The 16,048-nt window shown below is 50.1% G+C and overlaps 1 protein-coding gene across 2 annotated transcripts in view; it reads right to left on the bottom strand.

The window, feature by feature from the left end:
• Positions 1-16,048, bottom strand: part of PRKCB (protein kinase C beta) — a 294,712-nt gene that overhangs the window by 134,109 nt on the left and 144,555 nt on the right. For both annotated transcript variants that reach the window (XM_081299668.1, XM_081299667.1), the window contains exons 4-5: positions 14,564-14,675; positions 13,340-13,468 (exon numbers count right to left, since the gene is read on the bottom strand). In XM_081299668.1, coding sequence (XP_081155794.1) covers positions 13,340-13,468; positions 14,564-14,675 — 241 coding nt within the window. The remainder of the gene's footprint in view (positions 1-13,339; positions 13,469-14,563; positions 14,676-16,048) is intronic.

The following is a 16,048-nucleotide window of genomic DNA, read 5'->3' as shown; positions in this document are numbered from 1 at the left end:
CTTAGTAAATGTTGCCTGAACGCACAATTGGATCAGTGTCTTAAAGTGACAGGCTTAGAAACCAGGTCCTCTCAGTTGTGCATATCCTGCCTCTCAGTCCCTTGTAAGGAGAGCAGTGTGACAGTCCCCAAATGCCTCACATTATTTGGCTTGGCTCTTGCAAGTTTTCCAACATACACAGTGCCTAAGAGAGCACTGCAGAAATAAACAAGAGCTAACACCTCTAAGGCGTGACTCTGACTAAGTCTTTGCCTGTCCGTTACAGGCAGGGGGGTCCAGGATGCTGGATTTCGGTCCCAGGCAACCACATATAGACGTGATCTCTTTAAGAAGAGATTAAAAGATCACTGAACAGGAAACTCTAAATTTGGATGACAGGCAAAAATCAGCCTGGAAACTCAGAAAGAGTTGGGTAAACCATGCCAACCAAAATGATAGCAAATACATATGGTGCCCCTCATGTACACCAGGTGGTTTCCTAAAACCTTTGCATACACTACCCATGGAATTCTCTCAACAGCACTGGGAGGTGGGAACTCTCACTATCCTTATTTTATCCTCCTGGATTATCTGGGTATTCTCTAATCTTCCAAGCAAGGGAAGGTTGGCGGCATCAAATAATGCATTCCCTGGCGCTCCCTCCGTGGGGTTCAGAGAGAAGGCCTTCTCCACCGGCCTGTTTCTCAGGACCTAGGAATTTACCCTGCTTCTTGGTCAGGTCTTGGCCTATGACATTGTCTTTCTGCAGAAAGACAGGCTGAACCGAAGAAGAGGCATCATCTTCAGCCTCACAGTCTTAAAAACACTGGCTCACAGACTCCAAAATCCACCAAATGGGCTAGCGGGGAGCAGTAGGGAAAATGGAGCCCCATGAAGCAAAGTCTCCGTTGGTGCCAGGCAATCATTTGTGCCTGGGAAAGCTTGTTGTTTCCAGCGGTGAGGTAAGAGGACTCTAAAGATGTGGTAACAAAGGAATCAAGTTAACCTTCCATGGGATGCAGAGAAGGACTGCAGTAACAGCAAGACTTGTGAGTGTGTGTGCACTTCATAGTGCAAACCAGGGACGTAGGAAAGGTTTTAGGAGAAGTAGCTGCTACCAACACCATGGACCATTTCTACTCTTCCTGATACCTGTAGTGCCAGGCGGACAGAGCTCAAGAGCATAATCAACTGGAACTCAATACTTGGGTTCAACTAAATACTTGGGTTCCACTCCCAGCTCCACATCTTCTTCTTAGCTGTGTGACATGGGCAAGTTTTGTAGTCATAAGCTATCTCTCTCTCTCTCTCTCTCTCTGTGTGTGTGTGTGTGTTTCTTCATCCAAAAAAAAGGGGTAGTATTAGCAACTACCTCAAAGGATTGTTGATAGGATCACACGATGTTGGGACCAATGGAAATGTTGGTGCTTGGGAAAGCTTGTAGTTCCCAGCAGTGAGATAGAAGGACTCTAAAGAACATGATAACGCAGTAAACACAAAGGGAAACTGGCCTCTTCCCTTGTCGCCAATCTTTAGGTGAGGATCAAAGCAGCGTGTTCTGAAGTAAAGGAATGTACTCAAAAGACATCTGAAGAAATCTGCCTGGGCAGTGGTCATGCAACCTAGCCCGGACATTCTCCTACTTGCAGCCACTGAGGAATGCATAAGTAATGAGATGTCCTCCAAATTCTTTTTTTGGGATGGTAAAACAGTGCACTGGGGCCTTTGCAGATCTGAACACACAGGTGATTGGGGAAAGTGCTTAGCCCAGGGCCTGGCCCTTACGGGCCTGTGCTCTCCTTCTGTTAGCAGGAGGAGGAGTAGAAGAATCCCAAATAGACCAAAAGGCTGCTCCAGAGCTGGAGCCACAGCTTGTTCTGCCCCAGGGTGCCCAGCACCGTGTCTGCTCATGGTGAACAGTAAGATTAGCTGTCCTCTCTTCCATCTGGCTCCCGTCCTGCCTGCCCCAGGGAACTACCTGCAATGCCTCCAGCCCATGGCTCCCTCCCTCACCTAAACTCCAACTCCAAGGAGGATTCTGACCCCCAAGTACTGAGGCGACAAGCCAAAGGAAAGCAGGTCTCCCCCAGGCTGTTCTCCTCTCCTGTCACTAGGACCCGGCCACGCCCACCTTCTACCAGTGCCTGCCATCCTCCTCCCTCCAGGCTCTGCCTCTGCTGTTCCCTCTGCCTGGGGGATTTCCGGCAGGCTGGCCCCAATCCTGCTTGTCAAATAAAGTCCATCATTGTCTCTCTTAATGACATGCAGGGCCCTGGCCACGCTCTGTCACACCACCCTCCTTTATCATTTTCTCAAAGTATTTACTTGCTTCCTGTTTATATCCCATTGTTAGGAAGAATGCAGCCCCCCCCCCCCAAGCAGGAGCCTTCTCTGTCTTGCTTGAGGGGGTAGGTGGCACCTGGCAGGCAGGAGGCCCCCAACAGAAATTGGCTGAAAGTGTGAAGGAGCCAAAGATCTGACCCGAAGCCCAGGCCCAGCCTCTGAGGCCACCATTGGTAGTGGCCTGCAATTAGCATAGACTTGCACAAGTAGACAAGAAAAGCCAGGTGGGGACTAGTGACTTGAGCTCACCTGCAGGAGTGCCCCTCCCTCTGGGTGGTGGGACACAAAAGCAGAGCAGGGATGATTTGACAGCAGAGCCTCAAGCTCGGAGTCAGTGCAGGTAGGACAGGCAGGTGCAGGTTGTGAATGACAGGGGATTCCTGCCCCAGCTTCACAACTGATGGAATGGTGTGACCAAGAAGGGCCTGGCTGGGCACAGTGACACATGCCTGTCATCCCAGCGGCTCAGGAGGCTGAGGCAGGAGGATCGCAAGTTCACAGCCAGCCTCAGCACTGGTGAGGCGCTGAGCAACTCAGTGAGACCCTGTCTCTAAATAAAGTACAAAACAGGGCTGGGGATGGGGCTCAGTGGTCAAGTGCCCCTGAGTTCAATCCAAGGGCACCCCCCTCTAAAAAAAAAGAAGGGCCTGGAGGACACATTTCAACTCGTCATGTGGGAGCATGCGAGGCGTGCGCGCGCACACACACACACCCTGTGACCGCCCCATGCGAGCAAGGGCAGAGCATAGGTAAGGCCTGCCACCTAGTGGACAAGAGGTATTCTTCCTGTTTCATCCTGAGCATCTGCCGGAATAGAGTGCCTACAAATCACCTGGGAATTTTGGTAAAACGCAGATCGTGAGTCAGCAGCCCCAGCGTGGAGTGCAGCCTGAGGTTTTGCATTTCTAACAAGCTCCCTGGTAATACCCTTCTAGCTGGACCACAGATCCTACTTAGAGCCACCAGGGCCTACAGCGGTTTTGTGATGAGTAAACACGCCTCCCCCACCCCAAGCTCTGAGCCCTGGGTGGCCACAGCACAGGAAGCAGGACTGGAAGGCACCGGAGCCACTGAAGTTTCTTTAAGTCAAAGAATTTAGGCATAGAGGTGGGATGGGGGCGGGAGGGGATTTGTGTGGGCCTGCCAGGGAGGGAAGAGAAGGTGGAGCCCAGCCACGTGAGACTCAGCAAAAATGATATTAATGGCAACACACACAACCATCATGCTACACAACACAGATGGGTGCGGTGGCGAATGCCTGTTATCCCAGCCACTTGGGAGGCTAAAGCAGGAGGATCATGAGTTCAAAGCCAGCCTCAGCAAAAGTGAGGTGCTAAGCAACTCAGTGAGACCCTGTCTCTAAATAAAATACAAAATAGGGCTGGGGCTGGGGCTCAGTGGTTGAGTGCCCCTGAGTTCAATCCCCAGTATCCATCCCCCCAAAATACGCAAACATAACTTCATGCACAGGAAGTGTCTGCTGCGGTTCCATATTTCAAATCTTACTAAATATATCTGTTACGCAATCTTATCCTCTTAGTAATATGCCCTAGACATTTCCCCAGGGCAGGACTTGGCAAATGTCTTCAGTAAGGGGTCAGAGAGTAGATATTCTAGGTTTTGCACACTCCACAGGCTCTACTGCAACACCCCACGAGCTCTGCCCCTGTGTGACAGAAGCACCCACAGACAACGTGTAAGTGAACGTGTGTGGCTGTGCACCAATAAGACGCCCTGTCTAAAAACGGGCAGGAGGTTGGTTAGTGGGCTCCCGAGCCATCATGCCAGTTCCTGCTCCTGGTCAAAGCAGCTGTAGCTCTAACCCACTGGAGTTTTGTTTGAGTTATTTAGAATTTTTATCACTTAAGTTTTGTAAGTAAAAAAAAAAAAATACGTATAGAGATATATAATACAAACTATAATATACATAAATCGTACACTTTATCACTGGGCAGCCTGATGAATTTTCAAGAAGCGAATACACTTGGGTAACCAGTTCCCATTTCAAAAACCAGGACCTGACCAGCTCCATAGAAGTCCTGCGTGATTATTTTAATTCGTTGTGCCAGCAGCCACAGAACAGCCCATAGAGTGGATACACCCTCATTAGGTTGGTTCTAAATATGCTTGCTCTGACTTTATCTCATTGCATGCTGGTGTTTTATTTCAATGAGACACATTGCCAAAAAGGATATGAGAGTCAAAATGTGCATATGTATATGTTTGTGTGTGTGTGTGTGTGTGTGTGTTTTGCTGGGGATTGAATCCAGGGCCTTCCTTGTGCATATGAGTCAAGCACTCTACCAACTGAGCTGTATCCCCAATTGGGCCATTTTCCCCAAAGACGGTGACCAGTCACAGCTCAGCAGGTGTTGGCATGCCTCCCTCAATGCCATTCTGCAGGCATTTAGGAACAATGACTGCGTAGCAATCTCCTCCTGGGCCTTGGGGGCCTCAGACACGTAGCCTGACCTTGATTATTCTCATGAGACTGTTCAGGAAAGATAAAAAAGGAAACCTGAGTCACAAGACATCCCGTTTCCCCCACCGTTTCAAGCCCAATATCCCCCATTTCAATGTCAAAGACACACACCTACAAATTCGTAAGCCAGTAGGCCTCAGAGGAACGATGGACAAGGGGCCTTTGCCAGGACCTCATGTGGGGAGGGGGGCAGACAACTAACTCTCCATAACGTATAGAAAAGACGGTGGCATGCTGGAGACGGACACGTGATGTGACTCAATTCTTCGTTAGAATCACACTGAAGGAAAGCAAAGGGCCTCGAAATGATGTCTCGCAGAGTTTGTTTAAGGGAATTTGCTCTCCAATAAGGACCCAATGAAGAGTTTCCAACAAACCTGCTTTACTATATTAGGACCACTTTAAAAATTGAACAGCTATTAAGCATGATATAGTCTAAGGTTTTTTATTTTGTTTCTGTTTTCCTTTCTCTTTGTGGTACTGAGGATTGAACTCAGGGCCTCACGCATGCTAGGCAAGTGCTCTACACTGACACAGATACATCCTCAGCCTTTTTAAAGATTTTTGAGGCAGGAGCTGGGCTCGGTGGCACATGCCTGTTATTCCAGCGGCTGGAGAGGCTGAGTCAGGAGGATTGCAAGTTCAAAGCCAGCCTCAGCAACTTAGTAAGGCCAAAGCAATCTAGTGAGACCCTGTCTCAAAATAAAAAAATAAAATGGGCTATTAATGTGGCTCAGTGGTTAAGCACCCCTGAGTTCAACCCTTGGTACCAAAAAATAAACAAACAAACAAATACAATGTCGAGAAAGAGTGACCAACCAGGACAGGTTGAGCATCCATATTCCGAAAATCCCAAATCCGAAATGCTCCCAAATCTAATGCTTTCAAAGCACTGACATGTGTCAGCAATGGAAAATTCTACACCGTGAAATTTTGCTTTGTGCACAAATTTATTTTAAAATAGTATATACACAGCCTTGAGGCTACGTGTATAAATTGTATATGAAACATAAACGGATTTTGGGTTAGGCTTGGGTCCCATCCCTGATATATCTCATTATCTATGTATGAGTATTCCAAAAATTCTTTAAAAATCTGAAATCCCAAACACTTCTGGTACCCAGCTCTCTGAATAAGGTGTACTCAACCCTGTAATGTAAAAGGAAGTGTGTGGGGGGGGCATCCCCAGAACAGGTCCCTATTCCCGCTCCATGGGTGGCCTTTCTCTGGGCCTGGGTGAGCTGGACTCTTCTCGGAAGCACCTTCCATTAAGGCATGGTGGACCTGTGCTCTTATGAATTGGGACCTCACTCTACAGAGATCCTTTCAGAAGTGGCTTTGAAGACGCAGACTGCCCTCTAGTGGGCCCAAGTGGCCTAGCTTCGGATCATTTTCTATCTTCCCAGCTGATGAGTGATCAGCTCATATTTTGAGATATTAGTTCTGCCTGGATGTTTCCTTCACTCCGTTTCCCCTTCTTCTCTTTCCATCCCAAGCAGGGAGCGGCTCAGGGGAAACACATGGCAGGACAAAAAGTAAATATAACCTTCAGGTCCTCTCTGGCTTTGAGTTCCAAATGCCGGCACCTTAGAGGGTTGACAGAGATCACCCAAAGAAAGGGATTTGTGGACCTAGAGTGTCTTGGGAGAAAAACCAGGAGTGACAGTGAACTTTGACCTGACCAGAAGATGGAGAGGTGTCATGGCCTATAAAAGAAAGGATGAGAAAATACTCCAGAAAATTCCCCAAGGAATTGGCAAGGTCTCAGGATGTGGCATCTGCCAGGGAAGGCTTATCTGGTCTCCTGTGGTACCCCAAGGCTCCAAGATATGTTTGAAAAACAGGAGACACCCGGTACATGTTGCTGATGAATGCATGAATGAGTGAATGAAGAAATTCTAGAGGAGGTTACATCCCAGAACCTAGGACAGCCAATCACAGGTAATGACCCACATCCCTCTGCTGGGTCGGGTCCCTGGTACATCTGCATAACTTATTTTCTCAGCCAGGAATGCAACATCAGAGACTGAAATCCATGGAGTCAGACTCTTGCACTCAAATGTGAACCCCCTCTATCAGTCACTGTGACTTCAGCAAGTTGTGCAACTCACAAACTGCCTCAGTTTCCTCCCATGCAAAATGGGAATGATCATAACCACACTGATAACAGAGGAGTGTTGTGAAGATGAGTCTGTCTGTGTTAAGCACCTGGCGTGTACTAAGTGCTCAATAAACACTGCTAAGTATTATTTTTCTCATTTACCCTGATACAAAACTTGCCCAATCTAGATGCTCCTACATGTTTTACCAACTCAGCTTAGCCGTGGTTTCCTTCTGGAAGCTTCAGGCTCCCCTCTGTGAGCTCCCATGGCACCGCCCCACTATTTACCACATTGCAATATGTTGTCTACGTCCATCTCTCCTGCTGTGCTGTGAGCTACTTGAAGGCAGAGGACAGATTTCACTCATCATTGGTACCCAGGTCCTTCCTGAATGAATGACAGAGAGAGCCCCCCTCACCTTCCTACCACCCTCCTCGCATGGTGAACACCTAAGCATTCCTCACAACCCTCGCCTCCACCACACCATCGGGTCAGTGCATGCCCTGGCCTGCCCTACTGGGTCTGCTCCAGGCCTGCCATATTGGCTTCAGATGTGAGATTCCCAGGTGGAACGCCCAGATGAAGGGCCTCCAATGGGTCTTTTGGTACTTTTTCCTACCTTCTTAGAATCCTCATAAGGACTTCTTTACCTTCTCTAAATAATAAGAGGGTCTTGCCAGGTATGGTGGTGCACACCTGTCATCCTAGAGGCTCAGGAGGTTGAGGCAGGAGGATCACAGGTTCAAAGCCAACCTCAGCAACTTAGTGAGGTCCTGAGCAACTTAGTAAGACCCTTGTCTCAAAATAAAAAATAAAAAAGGGCTGGGGATGTGGTTCAGTAGTTGAGCAGCCCTGTGTTCAATCCCTGGTACCAAATAATAATAATAATAATAATAATAATAATAATGGCTTCTATGAGACTTCCACATCCATTTTTCCTGAGAGTGCTGTTAAGGCCTCTTTTGGAATCTAGAGAGTTGGTGGATGTGACCTTCAACTTTCTCCAATAACCTGTTAAGAATTTTCTCCTCTTTGATGCTGTTCCTCTTTTGATGTGTGGATGTCAGATCTTGGGATGGATTTAACTACCACATTTTGGAAGTGCCTAAGTCTGCCTGGGAGTTATGTATATCACAATACAATGTGCAATACTCAGAACACTGATTTGGAATCCTAAAGAGAAACATCCAAAAAAATTCCTTTTGTTGTTTTAAGAATCATCTCAGCTGGGGGTTTTAGTATACATCTGTCACCCCAGCGACTCAGGAGGCTGAGGCAAAAGGATTGCAAGTTTGAGGCCAGCCTCAGCAATTTAGCAAGACCCTCAGCAACTTAGTGAGACCCTGTCTTGAAATAAAAAGGACTCAGGATCTAGTTCAGTGGGAAAATGCCCTTGGGTTCAAACCCCAGTACCTCTCTGCCAAAAAAGAATCAGCCCCAACTTTGGGAGATATAATCATAGAGGCAAAGGTGCATATGAATTCATGACTATGACTTTTGACCGCTAAGAATATGGTTGTGATGTACATGGGAATATAAATAAAGGGGTGGCTGTTGTTATGTTGATAAGTGTTGTGGTGTGGATGTGAGGTATCCCCCAAAGCTCACATGTGAGACAAGGCAAGAGGGTTTGGAGGAGAAATGATTGGGTCAGAGCCTTAACCTAATCAGTGAATTAGTCCCTGATGGCATTAACTGGGTGGTGACAGGAGGCGGGTAGGGTGTGGCTAGACGAAGTGGTTCACTGGGGGCGTGGCTGTGGGGTATATATTTGTATCTGGAGAGTGGAATCTGTCTCTCTGCTTCCTGATCACCATGTGAGCTGCTTCCCTCCACCTCTCTCTTCCGCCATGATGTCCTGCCTCACCTGGAGCCCAGCAATGGAGCGGCCTTCCTTGGACTAAGACCTCTGAAACCTTGTAGCCCTCAAATAAACTTTTCCTTCTTTAAAATTGTTCTGGTGAGATCCTTTTAGTAGCAGCAGTAAAAAAGCTGATAAAAACAGAAGGGTACTGTTATGGGCCAGGCTATGTGGGCAATGACCAACCAGACTCCACTCTACCCTGAGACTCCCTGTCATACGAGACTGGCTTCTCCCATGGGAACACCTGCCTCCATACCTATCAGTAATTGCTTAGCGTAGCATGTTGGGCAGCACCAAAGGGCAATTCTTACATGATGTAAAATTGTTCTCTTTGGTTCCCATTCTTCTGGGGCAGTGTACCCTGGCAGAGATGGATTGTCTAGACGTTGGTAACCATTCTCCAACTTGCACTCAGCTAGGGTCATTTTGACCCACTTCCCTTCTGCTTGCTTGCCGCTAAGCCAACCTGGAACGTCCCGTGGGAAATGCCAATGTACCCGTCGCATTGTCTCGCTAACTGCTCGATTCAGCTTCTGTTCCCCTGCTTGGAGCTACATCGACCTGGATGTGGTTTCTGCCTTTAAAGACCTTGAAGTGCTCAGGCTCGGGGCTGTTCCTTGCACAGACAGTTCTGGGTCCTGCGGGGAGCGTTCCCAGCTGGCCAGCTAAATAAACACTCTCCAACTCGGGCAAAATGGACTTGGTAGGTTTTCTGAGCCATCTGCCCCGTCACAGTGCTGAATTGAGCCCACAGATGTTTGGAGGTGCCCACCTCAGCGGGTGCTGGGGATCAGGGGGGAGACAAAGAAACTAAACTCCGTCCACCCGCATGGAGCCAGCGCTCTGTGGGGAAGTGGCTGGGGACAGAACCCAGCATAAAACCACTCCCAGCACAAGGTGGGTCTGAATACCTGCAAATGAGCTGAGCTCCAGAAGAAGAGGAAGAGATACAGGGAGAGGAGGAGAGAGCCAGAGAGAGAGAGAGAAAGAGAGAGAGAACGGTGCACGGATGGAAAGGCCTCAAGAGAGAGACTAAGACCATCACGACAGACTCAGTCTGTCCTGAAGACCGTAGGAGGCCACGGACGGGTGTTTAAAAGAAGAGGATCCGACACCACTTCCATTCCGATCGTGACCTGCGAGAAACCCGGGGGCAGACCTACCAGCAGGGTCTCAGTAGCCAGGGGATTAGAAACCCTTTAACCCCTGGAGATGCTGGGATTTCCCAAGATAACACAAGGGACATTCTGGGGGCCGGTGGTGAGTGAGAAGTCCCAACACAGCACCTACTCCTGGGGTCCCGGTGAGGTGCTCAATTCAACACACGCCACAAGGCCACCTCTGTGCTAGGAAGAGTCCCAAGTTATCTCTCTCTCTCTCTCTCTCTCTCTCTCTCTCTCTCTCCCTTCCCTCTCCCCTTCCCCTCTCATGACCTCATCTAACTCTAACTAGCTCCCTAATGACCTCCAAATACCACCCCACTGGGGGGTCAGGGCTTCAATATGTGGGTTTTGGAGACACAGTCATCTCATAGCACTGCCGACCTAGAGGGTGACAGACCGGTCCCCTTGTCTCCAAGCAGGACTTCCTCAGTGCTACAGGGCCTGGTCCAGAGGAGCCCATGGGACCAGGTTCACGTGTCCTTGACAGAGGCTGCCCCCTCGCTGACCCCTTCCCATGCCCCGCCAGGCTTCCCTCAGGCCTTTCCTGAAGCCCAACACAACACAGGAGCAAAAACAGCTGTGTTCAGAGAACGTAGCCAGAGCCTCGGGTTCTTCCGTCATCAGTCACTCCACATGCCGAGTACAGGCTGCACACGGCCTCCTGGAGGCGCCATACGGGGACCGTGACCCGGGGCCCCGGGCGCACATCCCAGCTCTGCGGGGATGGGAGTCAAGTCCCCGGTTTCTCTTAGGATGGCAATGACGCCACCCCATAACAAAGCCCTTAGAAAACCACACCAGAACTGGAGAAGGCTGGCGGCTGCACCTGTCGGAGCCCTCCACATGCAGAAATTCTACCCCTCACTTCTTAAGGGACACCCAACTCTCTTGCCTTCTATTATGGGTCGAACTGTGTCTCCCACAAAGAGACAGGCAAGGTCTCGTCCTGGTACCTGTGAACGTGGCCTTATTTGGACACAGGGTCTCTGCAGATGTAGTCGAGTTAAGATGAGGTCATAGTAGGTCAGGGTGGGCCCTATATCTGACCCCAGAGATCCCAGGTAAGAATGCATGTGATGGACGAGGCAGAGACCCAAGTGATGCCCAGGGACTCCACGGACGACCAGCCAGCGGCAGATGTGAGGAGACAGGCATGGAAGAGACACACTCGGAGCCCCGCCAAAGGAGCCCGCCCTGCTGCCCCTTGATTTCTTATCTCCAGCCTCCAGAACCTGAAAGAGCCAACGTCCTGCTTCATGCCACCTGGTATGTGCTACTTTGCCACAGTGGCCCTAGGAAACGAATACCACCCCATTCCCAGGTGTGTCCTGGGGTTACCTGAGAATCACTGGCTTGTCACCAAGACTCTGGAAGGGCCAGAGCATATCTATGATTAAGGGACAGACACTGACCTTGAACTTGAAAAGAACTTGAATCCCCATATCAGAACAAAGACTCCCCAAAGACCGTCCATCAGAGTACTCTACCTAAACCACAAAGAGAACCAATAAGATGGGGGAGGGAAGGGATTCAAGGAACAAAAATGAGGTGAAGAGTAACTTGGTATAGAATATAGTAGGTAAGAGCCAGAGAGACCTGGGCGAGAAAGCGTATGTGACTCTCTAAGCCCACCTCCTACTGGGGAGAATAAAAACGCTTTCCTCGTTAGAGCTGCTGAAAAATTTAAACAAGACACTGCCTCTAAGCGCTCTGCATTAATGATGGACACGTTAATAAACATTAGCTGTTGTTTTATTATCATCAATGGTGTGAGCTCTTGGCAGTATAACTTATCTGAGCCTCGGATGCTTTATTTATAAAGTTGACAGAGTAGAGAGATATCTTTCAACGTTGTTGTGGGATTGGAAAAGAGAACATAAAAGGATTTGTGCACTGTGCACCCAATCCTTTCTATCAACGTGGCTGCCTGCAGCAAATTTTTGAGTTGTTGTAGTTCCCAGATGTTGACACTAGAGGGAAGAAGAGCTTCATTTTTTGAACCTTGGGTACCAGGTGGTTTAGACAGTGAAGGGGTGGGGGGGCTGTTTTCTTGGGTCCTGCAGAAGCAGGATTTTCCCCTGGGCCCCCATAGCATCCTCCTGGGAGGCCAAGAAGGGTCTCTCCTTCCTCCCACATGATGCAGTGCGTGTTGTCTACAAGCTCACTGGCCTTCACAAACTGCAATTTAAAAGAGGAGTTGTATTTTACCAGGATATTTTTTCAACTTTTATATGGTTTAAGTAAAGCCCTTCCCTACCCTGGGCTCAGCACATCAGAGCTACAGAACCATTCTGGGACCTTAGAAACAAACCAGTTTTTGCAAAACACCACTGTCTTCCATGACTAATATTCTAAGTTACGGATTCATAAAATCTTGTTTATATTAATTAGTTATGTAAAGTCTACAGCAGTTTGTGTCAGAAGCCTACAAGACAGAATTCCTTCAAAGTTTTAGTTCCATCTGCTCTGGTTTTACCATGGCTTATGGCTGAGCACCCGCCAGGCCAGCACAGCGGAGTTCCAATTTTGCATGAGCCAAGTCTGTCTTGAGGGCTGACCTCGTGAGCAACAGACAAAACCCTTTTTCTTCACCTGGTCTCTGACCTCTCCACTACACTGTATTTCCTTCTTTCCTATTAAGTATTTTAAACAGGCAAAAAGTACCCAGAATAGTGTAACAGTGACCACTAGGATGACCTCCACTGGGTTAAAGAAAAACATTTAAATTATATGGAAAGCCCCAGGGTGCGTCCTGGATTTCACACCTCCTACCTCCTCCTCTCCAAGACATAGCATTCTCTGAAATTTGGTGTCAAACTTCAAGACTATGGTCCCCCTCCCCCCCCCCCCCCCCCCCGCCGCCCTGGGCTGGAAATGCTTGGGGAAGAACCAAGCATCCCTTCTCTACTACCTGAATAAAGGAAATAGAATTGCACTCTAAGGTATTGAGAGAAAGAATGGGAAAGAGGGAAAGAAAGGTACTGGGGAATCCTGTGAAAGCTACAAGCCCCTGGAATGTACCCAACACAGAGAAAATTTCAGGTGATGAATATGCTAATTGCTTTGATTTGATCATTACACATTGTACACATGTGTCAAAACATTACACTGTATTCCAGGAATACACACTGTTATTATATGTCAATTAAAAAGTTTTAAAAATAAAATCAGAAGTCCAGGGGGCTCAGGTGGCCCCCTCTGAGCCCACCGCCCCAGAGGGGCTTGCATCATAGTTTTGAGGGCTTATAGTTTCTAAGGACACCCGCTGTCAGGTACAGGGGGCGTCACAACCCTCCGCCCCTCTGACCACCCGACCACCCACCATCCTCCCTCTTCAAACACCCAGGTCAAGCTGGGCCAGGACGGGGTTGGGGGGAGCTTCTGCAGAAGCCCCAGGGCCACCTACCGACGACGATGAGGATCTCCCTGTCAATGTGGGCCTGGATGTAGATGCGGCCACGGCGCTCCGTGTGGTCGGTGCCACAGAGGCTGGGGACGTTCATGACGCAGCGCTTGTGGACATTCATCATGCAGGCTGCCAAGGCAGAGAGACAGGGCACGGCTCAGGCTGGCCCAGGCAGGGACCCCGACATCTGCCCCCTCCCTCGGGGGCAGGCTGGGCCTTCCTGCTCCTCTTCCTTGGAGGCAGTGACCAGCGGGCCCTGCCAAGATCGCATCCAAAGGCCTCTCCAACCCTCTCCCCAGTCCCCACCTTCAGAGTTGTCCCAAACTGAGGGCAGAGGGCCAGGCCTTCGGGCCACCCTGGCACGGCCGTGAATCATCGCTGTGACCACCACTGCCCCGAAGGGCATCACCTGGGTGGTTCCCCAGGGTGGGGGAGGAGGGATCTGAAGAGGGCGTCTAGGTAGACCACCGCGACCAGAAAAGTAGGAAGACCCAGAGGAAGAGGGACGAAACACGCCGATAAGCTGAATGTGGCCCCTCACCATCTCATGCATCCTGTGACCCACAAATGTCCCCTTCCGCGTCCTCCACGGTGTCATCCCTGTCACCTCTGGTGTGGTGAGGGGAGTTCCCTAAATCTGTGCAGCAGGGGCCGCTGCAGGACGGTGACCGTGTCCTCTGGGGCGGGGCGGAGTCGCCCCAGGCCACATTTCGGGAGACCCCAGGGAGCGGCAGGTGCGGAGGAGCCCGTTCCCAGCCAGCCCAAGCCCTGGCACCGCGGGAAGGTTGCCAAGCGTGGAAGGCAGTTGTGGGGGGAGAAGGAAGTGAGCCCCGGGACCCTGCCGGGAGCATCAGCCCCACGTCCAGGGGGTCCAGGGCGCGGTGATGTCAGGAATGTCTCCTGGGGCAGAGCGCACCAGGGTGGCCGCTTCGCCTACGTCTCGCTGGGGGTCCCAGCTGTCCCACGGGTGTCTCTGCAGCCCTCCCTGAGTCTGCGTGCGCCATCTCTGTCCCTCTGTCCCTGCATCTGTGCATCTCCCTTGGCTCTGATCCCTGCTCCTCTGTGCCCCTGGCACCCTCAGCTGCGCCAGGGAGCAGGTCTGTCCGTCTCTGGGTGCACCAGCCCCTCCCAGTGCTATAGACTTGGACCCCCAAACCTTGAGGAAGCAGTCCTTCCCGCTGCCTCTGCCTGTCATAGAGGCTGCCTGAGAGAGCAGGTACTTACTGTCACATTTCATCCCCTGGTGGATGAGTCCGTACAGCAGGGACCCACAGTGGTCACAAAACGTGGGGCTGGAGTAGGTGTGGATCTTAAACTTGTGCTTGCTCCGGGGATCCTAAGGGTCAAGAGAAACAACAACCAAAAGAAGCCAGTCAGTGTGGGAAGCCCAGGATCCACGCTATGCCGAGTGTCACTGGAGAACTCACCAAGGATGGAAAGGGGCCTCCCTGGATTCGTCACACCTGTTGGGACCTGAGCTAGATCCCTGGGACAAACGGTCACCAAGGGAGTGAATAAGAGCTGACCACTCCAGCTCCGCCCCAGCACACACTGAGCCTGCAAAGCCTCCAACTGACCACCCAAGAACCCAAGGGACTGTCTCCTACCTGTAGCAGGGACTTCAGAGACAGCAAAACAAAGTGACAGGCACAAGACTTAATTTCCTATTTCCCCCCTTCCCTTTTATTCTCCAAACAAGTGCTGGAGGGATCTAAAACTCAAGTCTAGGCACAAAATCCTACCTTCCCCACTCACAGCCCATTTGCCAGTTCCTCATCACCCACAGAACAAAGTTCAGGTTCAACCAATAGTCTGCCAACTGCGGCAGACACTGCTAGGTCCCCACCAACATCCATCCTTCCCTCTAATAACAGAACCTGGAGATTTAGCAGAGGCCACGGCCAGCCAATTAGGGACCACATTTCCCAGCCTCCCTTGCAGCTGGGTGAGGCTGAGCAGCTGGGTTCTGGCTCCTGGGATATGTATGTGCTTCTGGGTCATTGCCTTCCAAAGAATGTGCATGAGCTTCCCTGATCCCTCTCCTCCTCCCTAAAACCTGGGAACTGAAAGTGACCACCTGGAACCCAAATTGGGAGCCACGTAGGGAAAGGACAAAGCCACCCTTTCAGCCTTGGACTTTGTCCCTTTGGGCTGACGCCTGAGAGAACATGTAGCTTCTGTCTTGCTGAAGTCACTATGTTTGTGGGGCTATTTATTAGAGCAGCTTACAGGTTTCCCTAACTAATGAGCATGTTCCAACCTGGCAGTGTAGCACCGTGGTTAAAGGTACAGACTTTGGAGTATCAACTGCCTGGCTCCTTCTCAGTCTCATGCCTCTGGGCAAGTTACAGAACCTCTTTTTCTGCTTCTGTTTCCTTGTCTGTAAAATGGAGATAATGATAGTGCTCAGACTATCATTATAGGGTGAGATGGTTGGGAAGAAGAAATGGATTAGCTCATCGAGAGATCTTAGATCCACCTGGCACATAGCAAGCACTAGAATTTTCTGCATTATTATTACTATGACCCTGGCACATAATAGCTCCTGAACGGTAGCTCAACCAGCCTTGTCTCCATTCCTGGACAGAGTCCAAGTCATACATCAGGTTCCTAGACAAAGCCTCCTGCCTTGTGCCATGGAACTAAGTTCTCAGCACCCAGAACTCCTTCACCCCCAAATGAGCCACACCCCCATCAGCCTCAGGCTGT

The sequence above is a fragment of the Spermophilus citellus genome, assembly GCF_964194105.1.
Source record: "Spermophilus citellus genome assembly, chromosome: 6".
NCBI classification, from domain to species: Eukaryota; Metazoa; Chordata; class Mammalia; order Rodentia; family Sciuridae; genus Spermophilus; species Spermophilus citellus.
The sequence above is the reverse complement of the archived record's forward strand: the minus strand, read 5'-3'. Positions and strand labels throughout refer to the sequence as shown.